Source organism: Pungitius pungitius, chromosome 15 (assembly GCF_949316345.1).
Source record: "Pungitius pungitius chromosome 15, fPunPun2.1, whole genome shotgun sequence".
Taxonomy (NCBI): Eukaryota; Metazoa; Chordata; class Actinopteri; order Perciformes; family Gasterosteidae; genus Pungitius; species Pungitius pungitius.
This window is the reverse complement of record NC_084914.1, coordinates 13,162,737-13,177,242: the sequence shown is the minus strand read 5'-3', so window position 1 is coordinate 13,177,242 and position 14,506 is coordinate 13,162,737. Positions and strand designations below refer to the sequence as shown.

General features: G+C 45.8%; 1 protein-coding gene across 2 annotated transcripts; it reads left to right on the top strand.

Moving 5' to 3' along the window:
• The first annotated feature begins 958 nt into the window (after positions 1 to 958).
• Positions 959 to 8,688, top strand: dsc2l (desmocollin 2 like). Of its 2 annotated transcripts, none has more exons than XM_037457213.2 (16): positions 959 to 1,302; positions 1,427 to 1,517; positions 1,634 to 1,842; positions 1,949 to 2,047; positions 2,296 to 2,448; positions 2,761 to 2,905; positions 2,998 to 3,152; positions 3,239 to 3,373; positions 3,503 to 3,688; positions 3,822 to 4,069; positions 4,261 to 4,403; positions 5,419 to 5,640; positions 6,346 to 6,567; positions 6,761 to 6,876; positions 6,984 to 7,283; positions 7,619 to 8,688. In XM_037457213.2, the coding sequence occupies exons 1-16, from the start codon at positions 1,264 to 1,266 to the stop codon at positions 7,814 to 7,816; spliced, it is 2,661 nt and encodes an 886-aa protein (XP_037313110.2). In that variant the 5' UTR covers positions 959 to 1,263; the 3' UTR covers positions 7,817 to 8,688. The 2 variants fall into 2 exon arrangements, with proteins under 2 accessions (XP_037313110.2, XP_037313109.2); XM_037457212.2 differs by having other exon boundaries at positions 960 to 1,302; positions 1,946 to 2,047.
• The last annotated feature ends 5,818 nt before the right edge of the window (positions 8,689 to 14,506 follow it).

The window sequence follows — 14,506 nt, the reverse complement described above, 5'->3', positions numbered from 1 at the left end:
TTTCCTGCAAAACCGTCTCACTGTGATCAAAAGGTGACTAATTGAACAGCACGTTTTTTCTTTCATTTCCTTTTGTGCCTTTGCAGCACATACACGTCAAGACTGAGTTTCTTGAGAAATGAATCATCTTTAGGCCTCCAAACTGTATTATTCAGCAGGAAAAGCCATTGCGTAATGCTTTGGAGGTGACTCTTCTGACTACTGTATTTCACATAGAGCAGATGTTTGGAAGGAAGAGGTCAGCCATTGTGTCAAGGGGGGAATAAACAAGATAATGAGTCTATCCGTTCAAACCTTATTCGGTGTGCTCCATACACACCCAAAGCTGAGTACAAACCAACCAAAACTCCATTTCTTTTTTTTCGTATTTACCCTAAAAAACCACGCCCATGAGCACGGCGAAGTGTCCCGGGCGGGTAGGGCTTTTCTTTCTCACCTTTCCTGTTGCAGCTTCACACAGGCCCACCAAGTCCTACCCCCCCCCCCCCCAACCCCCCTCCCCATTACAGTCCCTCTGGGCTGGGTTGCAAAGGACAGGGGCCCAGTGTTGCTGTGCTCTGACCCCTCTCACTTTTATCAGCAGTTAACAGAGATAGTGGGAGTTTTGGGCTGTGGGAGAAGCAGGGAGCCTCCCCCACATCAGGCTCTCATTATAGGCACACATTCCTGTGGCCCAGTTCTGTTCCCCATGCCAGAACGCTGCAGAGGAGCGAGCATGCAGGGGGCGAGTGTTATACAGCAATCATACCAAAGAAGATGCTAAATCATGTTTTGTAAAACATGGGCACATTTAGAAATAATACATGGAATAAACCAGCAAGACATTATTTTTATCTAATACAGCGAAACAATCATACAAATCTATTAGTGTTTAGATATGTTTCGGCCTCTGTGACAATAAAAGAAAAAGTCACATTCAAGTAATGTCCCCCCCCTGCTGGCTAAAGAGGAAGAAAAGGTTGGAAAAGTGGTTTAAAGGAGTCGACGCGTTGAGCACAAAGGGAAGACAACAGTGAGCCCAGCCCCGAGGTGCCGTCCGCAGGGAGGCTCAGAGCCTGGGTGGGGCCTCCGAGGTGTGTCCGCCCCGGTGACGCAGAGCCACCAGCGACATACCGCGGCTCCGCGCAAAGTCCGCCGGGCCCCGCAGCAACAAGTGCAGCGACACACCGACGCACTGTCTCCTCCGCCAGCGTTTCACGCGGACACAACTCTTCGGGCGAGTCCGGCTTCCTCCCGGAGTCCATCGACAGCTTTTTTCCAACAATGGCGAATGTTTTACTTCTCAACGTCTGCGCGGTGTTGGTGAGTTTCCGTTTTTTTTTTTTTAAATCTTCCTCTCGGTTGCTACAGTTTTTTTATTTATTTTATTCGTTAAGCGGTAAGAGATCCAATACATGTTTTTGAAACATCACGTTGTACTTTGCAGATGCTTTCCGGTGTGGACTCGTGTTTAATCCCGAGCTCCGTGTACGTAATTGTTCCGAACACGCTGCAACCTGGATCCCTAATCTCCACAGGTGAGCTTCTGCTCCCATCAGCCTATTGATTCGTTCTCTATGGAATATGGCCGAATTGTCTCGTGTATTAATAATTGAGTTGACCCCCCCCTCCCTCCCTCCCTCCCGGTTCTCAGTTCAATTTTCCCACTGTGACACCAAATCCACGCGCTTGACGTCGAGCGACCCGAGCTTCACGGTGACGAGCAGCGGGGTGATAGAGACCTCCGAGTCGGTGTCGGTGTCTCCGGCGGGGCGGACATTTTCTGTGAGAGCTCGCGACAGCAGCGGGCCGGAAAGCGAGATGGTCGTTCACCTCGTTCACCGTGCCGCATCCAAAAAACAGGTGAGCTCGTGCCCGGCCGCGTGCGTTGACAGCGTGTTTATACCTGTCGGGTGTTTTAACCCCGTCTCCTCCCGTCCCGTCCCGTCCCGTGTGCATGTCCCAGAAGTCCTCAGGCTTCCTGAGGCGCTCCAAGAGACGCTGGAGCCCCCCACCCTTCAACATCTTGGAGAACACACCGGAACTCCAGCCAAGAAGGATCGAGACGGTAACCTTATTTCAACCTACTCGTTGAAATAAACACCGTATTTAATGTCACTGCATTGGCGAAATACAATTCCAAGCACTTTTTCTTCATGTTGTTTTTCCCACCCGGATTACGTTATTGTGTTGTTATTCACACCTGGGCCTGGCTATCCCATACATTACTTTCCACTGACTTTAAATTGTAACTCATTTCCTTTTTAGTACCTGTGTAGTCTGTGTTCAGTGGTGTTTTTTTTACTTCTGTTGCAGGTTGTATCGGACTCAGAATCCCAGTTCCGGGTGTACTACACCATGAGCGGCCCTGGTGTGGATCTGCCTCCATTGGGGGTGTTCAGTCTGGACACTACTGGGAATTTGTTTGTGCATACTCAAGTCGATCGTGAGGTGTACCCACAGTTTAAAGTGAGTGTGAAACCAATTACTGATTATTTTCCTCATTATTTTCTCAGCGATCTTGATTCATAAAAAAACTTTTCCTAAGCTCAACTGAGAAGGTTGGTAGGGCGATGTTTTGCCCTTTTAGCCTAAAAAACAACTTGAACAATAAATCTAACTACCATTTTAGCTTCAGTGTTGACCACAAATGCTTTTCTATGTCGATTCAACCCTCACGTGGAATAATGCATGATTGATATTGCTGCACATCGGCTTAAGGGCCCGTTAAATTACTAATCGTTGAAATTAATGTCAAAACTGCCTTCTTTTTCCTCAAAGTTAAGAGTAAGAGCTTTCGACAAAATCACCAATCAGGAGACAGACGATCCTTTGGATATCACTATAGAAGTGGATGACGTGAATGACAACGCTCCGACCTTCACAAACCAACTGCAGTACACTGTGCTCGAGCAGAGCGTTGTGGGTGAGGACCATGAAACCGCCACAAGTGATCCCGTGGTATGGATCTTCAGTCGGGGCGGGTAATAAACTCTGTGTTCATGTTTTACCCCACAGGGGCAGTGGTGGGCAAGGTGAGCGCCACAGACATAGACAAAGCAGGAACCCTCCACACCAAGATCAGGTATTCTCTCAAGACGGGATTAGACCTGTTTGCCATCCACCCAGAAACCGGTGTCATCACCACGACAACCAACACCCTGGACAGAGAGGCGAGCACCACTTTATTCACTAGACCACACAATTGCCTCATCTTAGTCTCATCGTCTTAATCCTTATCGACGTATCACTTCTTTAGGTCAAAGATCAGCATTTGGTGGTCATAGAAATCCGAGATATGGACGGTGCAGTCAGTGGTCTGTTCAACACAGGTACTGCCACCATTACTGTGGGTGACATCAACGACAACCCACCAACCTTCGCAAAAACATCTGTAAGTCATAAGCGGTTAATGGAAATGGACGTTTTACTGTTTTTTTTTTTTACAATAAATTATTAGTTATCATTGTTTTGATCTGGTTTTTACTTGATTTAAGTAAAAAAACTCTTTGGGTCCTTTTAGTATGCAGCCAGTATCACAGAAAACGAGATGGAAAAACTTATCCTTCGAATTCCCATTGAAGATAAGGACTTAATAAAAACACCAAACTGGATTTCCAAATTTGTCATCACAAAAGGAAATGAGAATGGAAATTTCAGAATTGATACCGACCCCAAAACCAACGAGGGGCTTCTGTATGTCACTAAGGTGAGTGAGATATCATATTATTATTATTATTATTAACAAACCAGTCGTTATGTAGTGGGATATATTTGATTGAAAGGCAATCATTGTAACACAGCAGTAAAAAAGGATTTGTGCATTTCCCTGTTTTTTCCAGCCCTTAGATTTTGAGCAGACCCCAAATGTAAAGCTTGACATTATGGCACGCAATGACGCCGAGCTGGCCGGCACCACGGCCCAGTGGGCGACCGTCCCTGTGGATGTCACGGTCATCAATGTAGATGAGGGCCCGCAATTCTCAGCCCCTACTATCCGCCTCAATGTCAAAGAGAACACACCGAACGGCTCGCTGATCGGAACCTACACGGCTCTGGATCCCGAGACCAAGAGCAGCGCCGGCATCATGTAAGCATCACGGTTGTCTAGAAGCAATTGGCTTTCCCGTAGCAAAGTGTAGCGGACTGCAGACCCCATTTTACTTCTGTTTAACACTGGAGGGCAGACTTTGCCTGCTGAACAGGATCCTGTGCGCCTAACGCTAAAGTGTGTGTGTGTGTGTGTGTGTGTGTGTGTGTGTGTGTACCACCTTCTCTCAGGTATTTCAAGACCTTAGACCCGGCCTCCTGGATCAATGTGGACAGAAACACCGGGGAGCTCAGGGTGGCAAACACCATCGACAGAGAGTCTGACTTTGTCCAGGGTGGAATTTACAACATCACCGTGAGGGCTGTTGATGCTAGTAAGTTCCTTCGTTTTTCCCGTTTCAATGATTTGGGTAACTGGCGCGCTCCACGCAGAACCGAGATGCTACTATGACGGCAAAAACATACAGGAGCAACGTATTTCCGTAGGCCAACCCTGGAAGTAAGCGCTGCACCGAGAACTTCCTTTCATTTGGTGTTTTGCATTGCTGCAGAAAAGAAGCTCTGTGGACAAACCCAAGCTTGTGATCCTTTCTTTACAAAGTAACACAACTTTCATGGTTATTTTTTGAGGGGGAATTTAATCGGTAGAACTCAAAAGCTTACATCATACGCAAAAAGTAAACTACAACCCATTTGCACGAGTACACACAACAAGGCTGTAAAGTGCTGGAGGACAATTTGTCATCTCATCTTGTCAGTTTAAAGTTCAGACGTATTCAGACATCTTCAATACCTAAAGCTGCCCAGACATTTTTTATTGTAGGTAGTTAATAGAAAATTCTGTGCTTAAAAAAACCCCCATTTGAATGGATACTCATAATTCTTGTGGTGTATCTCCTGTACTGAAGAAGAATCACATTCTTGTTTCACCAACTCACTTAGTCTCCTTTTAGGTGTGGACAATTTCCAAAGCCCGAATACTTACTGCCGTGAGAAAGTGTGTAGTCTGCAAGTCCAATCAACACAGACACCACCTTCAAGCCTTTAGGTGATCTTGTAGGAAAGTCATTACCAAACACCAGCTCCACCCTTACCGGTATCTGTCGGAACAAACAGTGTGTCTTTGTCCCGACTGAGAGCAACTGCTGACATGACGTGTTTAGTATTTCACAATAACTCGCGGGTGTCTGAGGTGATGGTGAAAATTGGGCTCACGGCCCAGCTGCTTGTCTGAAATGAAAACCTCCTGATTATTTCACACTAAAACGGTGCTCGAACGCATCATCGTGAGTTGTTTGCTGCGTCACCAGTTGTTTTTACGCGTGTGTGTGTGTGTGTGTGTGTGTGGATAAAATAAATATTTACTAATGTAATTTCCATGTGTTCCAGCCGCCAAGACGGGAACAGGAACAGTCATCATCGTGGTGGAGGATGTCAACGATAACGTCCCCACGCTTCCCAGCAGAGAGTTGGTGCTGTGCGAGAAGGAAGGAGAGCTCGGCTCGATACGGGTCACGGCTGAAGACAAGGACCAGGCTCCCTTTTCTTCCCCGTTCAGCTTCAGTTTACCAAGCGGTCACGATGGCAAATGGTCCATAACCAAATTCAACGGTAGGTTCCTTTTTTTCTTTTAGACAAAACATCTGTTAAAACTCTAAAACATGTGTAAACTGTTCATACAAAAACGTTATTTATTTTGATATGTACTATCTCTAAAATATGTTAGCAAAAAAACCCAGTCACACAATGGCCAGTGAATAAGTCATACAATGTATAGTTTACAGCTTGACTAATATCCATTGTTGAGGCTTGAGACCTGCAAGTCTTACTTCAGGGAAAGTACTCCCTTTTTTATGTGTTAAATTATTTTACCATTGTCATTGATAGTGGTATTTTACTTTATATTTTGAGAGCACATTCTATGTTTTGTAACAATTGGGAGTTTCCGGTCAAAATTAGAAGAAAAATGTAACGTTCAAGCACTGTAAGGATACAAAAGAGTAAAACATCAGGTGGTTAAATAATGTCCATTTTTTTTTTTAAATCTATAAAACCTTCATGATGAAAATTCTTTTTATTTTTATTTTGAATGATAACATGAAAGAGATAAAGTCAACGTGTGCACTCTGGTGGTCAAACTAGGTAATGCTGACCCCCTTGAAACCCGACATATGTTCTAATATGAACCTATGAAACACGTACACTAAACCGTTATAATTACCAACCGGTTTTCTCACTTGGGCTCCCGTAGATTATAATTCTTTCTGATCATTAGCTTTTAATGTTTTTATTTTTACACGTCCGTTTCCTCCTCAGACACGTCAGCTACGTTGAAGCAAACTAAAGAGCTTCCAACTGGAAAATACGATGTTCCCGTGGACATTAAAGATCTGCAGGGCTCCGGTAAAATGCAGACGGCAACTGTGAGGATCTGCAGCTGCAAGAACAACGAGTGCATTGCCAACCCGAACTCTGTGTCATTAGGGCCGATGGGTATACTGGCTATGCTGTTGCCTCTGTTCCTCCTCCTGCTGCTCGGTGAGTCTCCTGCTACTGTAGCCTCGCTGGCAGAAGTTTGAAGCTACAGTGTGTTGGATAATGAAACAGCAATCTTGTGCTCACGCATGTGTGAAGGCGCCAAAAGAGTGATAGAAAGTCAGAAGTTCTGCCACCGAATAAAGCGTAGTATATTATAAAATGCACTCACTGTGCCTTGTTTTTTTTTTCACAGGGCTTCTGCTTGGTATTTTTTGCATGACAAAGCTGGAGAAAAAAGAAATTGAAGATATAGGAGACAGTGGTGGGATCTTGCTGAAATCAAACACAGAGTCCCCGGGGGAGGAAGTGGTAAGGACATAATAATGAAAGCGTAGCCATCTTCTTTTTCGCTTCTCTGTCTTTCTCTTTTGCTGCATTTATTTAATTGTTACTTGATTGCCTGTTTTTGTTTGCAGGATTCAAGCCTCATCACTGTTCCCTATGCAGTGGCGGACTCTGTAGTGAAAGGCTCTGTTAAAGGTCTGAATTCAGGATGGATAGCAAACAACGGCTCTGGCACATTTGGAGCCAAAACCACCAACGCAAACGGGGCGTATAATTATGATGTCGTCACATCTGATTTAAGCCGGTTCGGTTCTGGCCAGTACAACCAGTTTGATTATGCGGGTAACAGCGAAGGCTTCGACAACAGATACCTCACCCAGGACTCAAGTCTTCTTCACAACTGGCAAACAAACGGCTTCTATCTAAACAAGGTAACAGTCCTCTGTAGTAATGAAGAATTAAGATGAACAAAAACAGATGGGGAAGGTAGTTAAGAGTTGAAGGCGGCTAATAAAGTGTCAGAATGAAATGTGTGCACCTTTTATTCTCTGAGGTTTAATAACTTCTGTTATCTGTAAAGGCTTAGGTTACAGTGTAACATTCATGTTCTCTAAACAACAGTATCCCCTCGTAATCATTGTTATTTCTCTGTGAGAGGTATCATTTCTCTGTGTGCTATCTGACTGCAAGTGCAGCATCTCCCCTCCCATCCATCCTTCCCGGTCTGCACGCGGTAACAACGCGCTTCTGTTCGCTCGCCCTGCAGAAGCTGACCTTCTTCGGAACCGAGGACGACGGGCGGTACGCGGAGGACGTGGCCCACCCCTACGGGTACGAGGGGACAGGCTCTGCAGCCGGCTCCGTGGGATGCTGCAGTGACATCGGCGACGACAATAATCTCGACTTCCTGAACGGGCTCGGACCGAAGTTCAAAACTCTGGGAGAGGTCAGCAGAAAGAAATGAACGACTGGAGCTGAAACACATGTGTGCGTTTACCCGGCACTCAGAGAGAGGCCTGAGAGCTGAATGTCTGCCCCTGAACATGAATGAGATAAAGAACAAGCAGTTGGCGTCAGTGTGCGCACGCCGCTCCGCTCTCAATAGTTTCTTTGCTGCTTTATTTTGTTTTTTTGCAAAAGTCTTTTGCACTGAAATCTCTTTGGATGCAGTCAGTCGTACGTGTGTTGTGACGTGGCCTTCACACTCACCCATCCATTTTCTTCACGTGCTTCTCCATATAGAATGTTCTTTGCAGTGAAGGGTTTCTGTCTGCTGTATGAATGAAGGCTTTGGGGATTTGGGGAGTTAGTTCACTGTCAGTTTTTATAGTAAAAGATACAAGTTAGCTTTTGTGTGGCTATGTTTTAATTGCTGTTCAATTTTATAGTTTTCATATATTTTATAAAGAAAAAGAAATGCCGAAGTGAAAAAAGAGTATACAATGCCATGAACATACTTCCTTTAAAGTGTCACGTTAGGAATTATTCATCGGTCTTAATGATGTTAATTGACGGATTTTGTTTACTAGTGTTCTAATCCTTCACTGTATGAATCAGTGCTAACACATTCCTCTGCGGTTCAGCCCTTTGAGTAATGAGGTCGTTGCAACATACTGACAGTAGGCATGTGAAAGTTATCAGAAGGGCGTGAATGTGACGAGTTAGGCGTCGCTGAGTCTGCCTGCCATTGTAATAACTGACTGACCAGACAGAAGAAAAAAAATAATCCCTGAAACATGTTAATTAGAGAAAATATTGTAAGGGTCTAATTTGTATAAATTGAGTTTTTGGAGTTGTAATATGTCATGGTCATTAAAGAATGGTTCTCTTATTGAACTTCAGTGTCAGATGTAATGACCGATTGTAATTTTGAATGAGTGTAATGAAAATGTGTTTAAGAGTTAACTGGAACCCAACTATGAATGGCCGAAGGTTGCACTATGATTCCAATAACATCAATGTTATGTTCCTTCTACTTTGTAGAAGTAACTGTAACTGTGTAACACAGAAGTTCTCCTGTAGAACGATAGAACCGAATGTGAGAGCAAAATAATTGCTGATTGTACCCAGTCTGTGTGCATTATAGTGAATCACTGGGTGCGGCCCTCCCAGCTTGCAATACAAAGGGCACATAGTTACTGCTGAGCCTCCCGGCTAATACCCCCAGTCCTCTGCAGACCAAGTTGGTGCATTTAAACAGTATGTTTGTACCTTTTCTGTAACTTCATACAGTACTTAATACAGTATAGTAAATGTGTTGAAATCCTCAAAGTTCTTGATGTCATCCCGCTTTACAGATTAATAATGTAGGAGATGTTTTCTTTTTTAAGGCATTGGTGTTCACAAACTTTTCTTTCAAGGACATGCAGATCATGGATAAGTGTGATGAATTACAAATCTGAAGCTGGAAATATAATTAGAGGGTCCAGAAAAGACCATCTGTCATGTGATTGTGGTGGTGGTCACAGATGAGAACAGAGAGCAGGAAAAAAAGACAGAAATTAAATCTTGGAATAAAGATCAAACACTGTAAAAAACAACAACAATATTATCTGCACAAATTACAATAATACTGCCACAGTTAAGGTAGGCGAACGCATGGGAACATCAAGTGTTTTTGCTCAAAATCCCACCGGGGCCAATTAGAAGAATGTTGAAAAGTCACTTAACTCAAAATAATGGAAATAAACAGTTGACTCAAATATCTAAAGCATGCACTCCAAGCACAGACGGCAGCGCCATTAACCCTATTCTACCAATAAACAGTCTTTATTTCTTTCTAATTACCATCCTCTGCAGATATAAACGCTTTACTATATGCCAATCAATAGGGCTGGGAGGGGGGGGGGGGGATTGGAATTCCCAAGAATTTGGGAGAAATTTCCATGCAATGTGGTCACCATAGTAACCCCGAGTTCATGCTCCCTGTTGCGATGACACAGCATCAGGACCTCGGAGTCACTCGTGACAGCAGAAATCATTTGACAGGTTTATTTATAGCCGCATACCACCCGACGGGTGTGAAATGTCACGTGGAAACCCAAACTGAGAAGCAGCTTCCCGTCGCACTCGTCGTCCCACCAGACGTAGTTATCACGAAGGAAACATTTCCACGAAGCCCAACTGCTCGAAACAACATGCTCAGCTTTCCCAGCATATGGTGTCCCTGCGCCACGGGAGATGCATGTCAAAAAAATACCTCCGCGGCAATTAGAGCGACAACAAACTAGAGCCTCAGATCGTTCCTCTGAGCGTCATCGAGCGCGCCCTCGTGTCAGGCGACGCCTCTGATGAGCCGCGTAATTCAATGGCGCACTCCGCGTGTGTCCGCCCTCACCAGAGCCGCTTGAGCCATCACTTCCACTCACTTCTGTAAAGATGCAATTAATTCCAAAGCAGTAGCGTGAAATTAATTTATTGCTTGTAATTAGTTTCCGGCATACTGTGAAAAACAATCTCTCCAGATAGGCTGTTTTTCGCCCTCCACCATGAGAGTCGGAGGACACTCGGCTCCAACTCAGTTCAGTATGGAGTGGAGCCTCAAGCTTCGGAACCCCACCCCCCCCGCCTTGGCCGCAGGATTTAAGCCTTTATATTGAGATATTCTAGTTGCTATGAAGTCATTTGTTCACCGTGCGCCTTGGGAAAGAACAAACCAGGTCATGTCCAAATGGAATTTAGGTGGGTTCGTGATTCATTGAAATACACAGTGCGTGTGGCCGTGCATGCGACATGTCTCACTCAAATTGGAATGTATTGTGATGTTTTGTTAAGCATGATTGACGTCGCGAGTGACTCATTTACATTTACGAATAGAAGACGTCATGAGTGTTGAGGCCACTAGGTGGCACACTTACATCTCTTCTGAGTTGGACACTGGCTTTGGGGACGGCTGGGGGGAGGGGGGGGGTATTTCCACTAGAAGGAGACTGATTTCTGTCAACGCACTTCCTCTGTCCCTCTCCTGTGTAAGCAACCCGCTGATATCACTCCAATTAAGCTGAAAAGTCACCGCAGCCCCTTTAAAGTGGAGCTTTCCCGCGGTCCAGCGTTCCGGATGCCAGACTGCACTTATCTCGTGCTCTTAGTCACCTTCCATGATATTTGGTAGTCGCTTATCTAACAAGGCCCCTCGCTGCCCATCCATGCTCATTAGAAGTGAAGAGAGACCGGAACATGCCACCAACCTCTCAGCGGCGCTGATTCATGGGGCGCAAACGGGGGAAAAAAAGTGGCAAATCATTATCATTTTAAAGGTATTTCTGTTCTACTCTGACAAAAGAGGGAGTGTAATGAGCAGACTATAATCACAACTACTCCTGGCAAAATGGCCTGCAAGAGCTTACACGACTCGTTAATTGATTGTCTTAGGCATTGTGCTCCTTCCCAGGGTTGCCCTCCCTGTCTTTCACACTGTGCTGCTCACACGAAATAAATAAATCTGTTTGGCAGCGGGAAGCCTCGGTTATACATCTGGGTGTTAATTAGTCAAAAGGATTCAAGAGATAAACAGCCTAAAGAACCCGGCTACAGGCTTCTTCTCCCTGGATTTAAACGATGTGGCCATGCGGATGTCACTGAACAGAGTTCATTTCTCAAAGTAGTAATCAATGCACTCAAGGACGTGACTGACGCACACAGTAAAAGCCTTGATGGAGAAGGGAGTGCAACGTTACTACTGATTTTCTTTTCTTTTACAATTACATGACTTTTTTTTTTTTTTTTTTCTTTGACCCATTTTCCTCCAGTTAATGGCAAAGAGATAAAGAATAAAGTAACAAACACATGGTGAGATGAGAGCTCAGCTTTCATCTACTTTCTCCTATTGGAAATGGAACAGACAGAGCGGCCGCGTCCATCGACCTCGTGTTTCACCGAGTGTAGGCCGCAGCACGAGCCAGGGAATGGCTGACGTCGACCACTACGCAGTGTGTTCATCGCCGCGGTCACACCTCAGAGCCGCGTCAAAAGACGGCTTAGGCGTGCGGTCGACATGTCTGCCTGTGTATCAAAGTGCAATGAGCGGAACCCGGGGGGGGGGGGGGTGGGGGGGGGCAGCAGCAGTCTTGCGGCGTAGATGGTGGGGTGAGGTGGCTGAGGCTTTGAAGACACGCTCTGAGGGGACGTTCACAGCTCGTCTTGGCGTTGCTGGTGCGAAGGTCGAAATGGCGTCCGTATCTACTGTGCGCCGAGCTACTGTGAGCGGCCTCTCATCTCTGTTTAATGAACGCACTCGTACAAAAGCACGGGAATGAAATGAGATCGCCGCCATCTCAGAAGAACGCTGAGAAGACGCGATGGGTCTCCCTCGGACCGGGAGGCTCTGACGGAAAAAACAGAAAAAAGAAGGAGGACCTGACAAACCGCTTTCCTCTGTGCGAGTCGCAATCAAAGCGAGCCCTCTGAACAAATCTGTACTGTCATGTTTCACAGACTGCGGGTGTTTAACAGCTGAACACGCAGGGATCAGCAGAGTGAGAGTTGCCCGAGTAGAAAGGAAGAAACAGACAGGGTTAGACAGGCTTACTGGGGGGGGGGGGGGGGGGGGGGGGTAAACAGGTAGATTAAGAGCATAAAGAAGAGAGGCACAGGCGAGGCCACCCTCAGGTAGGTGGATTTCGGGGGGGCCTGGCGTTGAGCATCGAGTCGGCGTGGAGACGGGAGGCTCGCTGTGGCTCTTGGTGTGCGTGACCCCCCCCCCCCCCCCCCCCCGCGGTGAAGATCTATAAGACTGATCACCTTCTGTGAGAGCTGCTGCTCCCGCCTCGCTGCCAGTCTCCTGGCAAGCCGCAGAGAGAGGCTTCGGCAGATTACGGAGCGCTCTCTCTCTCTCTCTCTCTCTCTCTCTCTCTCTCTCTCTCTCTCTCCCTCTCTCTCTCTCTCTCTCTCTCTCTCCCCCTCTCTCTCTCTCTCTCTCTCTCTCTCTCCCTCTCTCTCTCTCGCCCCCGCGCGCAGGGGTTACGGCCCGGTAACCGGCAGCAGCTTTATTGGCCCGCTGCACATGTGACTTTCGGGGGATTGTTGTGGCTCTGTAGGTGCCAAAACAGCGTGAGCTAAAGGTTGGAGCTGCAGATACGAAAGCGTGCAACCAAATCTCTGCCCCCTCAGTGCTCTGAGCTCACTGGCCAGAACTACATATTTGTGCATTGATGAGGATACTCTGAAAGTTTTTAAGCCAGACGTAAACATTCAAAACAAAAAATGTTGTTTTTTTGGAGTAAACATGCCTGACATCCATCACAGAGCATCTGCATCGGCAAGGGAGAGAAAGTTCATGAAACAGGCATGCGGTGCATGTGTAAGAACACTGCGTCCTTATCTCTGACTAAATGTAAACACGGTCGGAAGCAACAACTAGTGCACGGGAGCAAATCTCCTCCCAAGCCTGTGACCGCGTTGTTGTTGTTGTTGTTTATAGCAATGTGTGGAGAAGTTAAACCACACTGACACTTCTCACATGTTGATCCCTTTCATGTTCCTACACTGAGCCCATAAGACATGTTTTATATCCACTAACACTGATGCTGAGGGAATACAATTTATTGATTTGCTGTCAGACTGAGATCAACATGGTCCAATCAGGAGGCTCGGTACGTAAGAGCACAGCGGGTGGACGGCGGGCAGAGCACAAATAGACCAGCAAACGATGATGTGGACGGAGGAAAACACAGCGTTGACCCTTTATATCTCACGCCGACGGCTCAAAACAAGGAGCATCACACAAATCTGCTGTGCTCCGTTGAGCTCGCTTGCGTTCGGCAGCCGGCTGATAAATATCAGTGTGGACCTGATTTAAGCGAGATAATTCATCAGATAATCAATAACAAAATAATGAATCGCAGCAGCAGCAGATGCTACTTTTACTGTACTATTGTAGAGCTTCAGAGGGAGATACCATAGCAGGCAGCAAAAATTGAAAAAGTGATTTATTGTTCCTTACTTAATATGGTTATTTCTTGTCTGACGTGGAGTTCAATTAGAGGATTGATAACACTCTCCTATGTACGCTAAATATGAGGCTACATCCAGCAGCAGGTTAGCTTAGCTTTGCACAAACGCTTGTTTAGGGGAAGTCAGCTAGCCTGTACAAAGATTACAGCATCTTTCTAACAGCATCACTAAAGCTCGATAATAAAAAAACACATAACATCTGGCTGGGTAAATAGAAATAGCCCAGTAGTTGTATAGTGATTATTTCTTGGATGGGAGGAGTCATTTTTTTGGGATAGAAATAGTTAAACGAGATATAATATGACGTCCCCTTTTGTACAATTATAACTTGAGAACAATAAAAAAGATTTAACAAACAAACCTTGTTTGTTTTTATTAAGCCTGTAGGCACCTGGTGACCAACGTGCATCCATAAATAGATAAATGACATCATTCGTCTCAATGAATGTGATGGCATCCGTGCTCATGTTATAAAGTCATCCACCACAAAGGTGCTCTTGTAATTACTTGATTGGCCAATGCCGTGCATTGTCCCAGAATGCTGCATTGTGGGTCCAGGGCCGAGTCAGATTCATCATTGGCTTTCGTTGACAAAGGGGCGCTGTGCTTGTCGCGGTGCCATTATAAGTTGGAACACGGCCCATTTTTAACACCTGCCCCACGACACACATCGAGCTGAGCACGCCGGCGACCTTGACCCGAG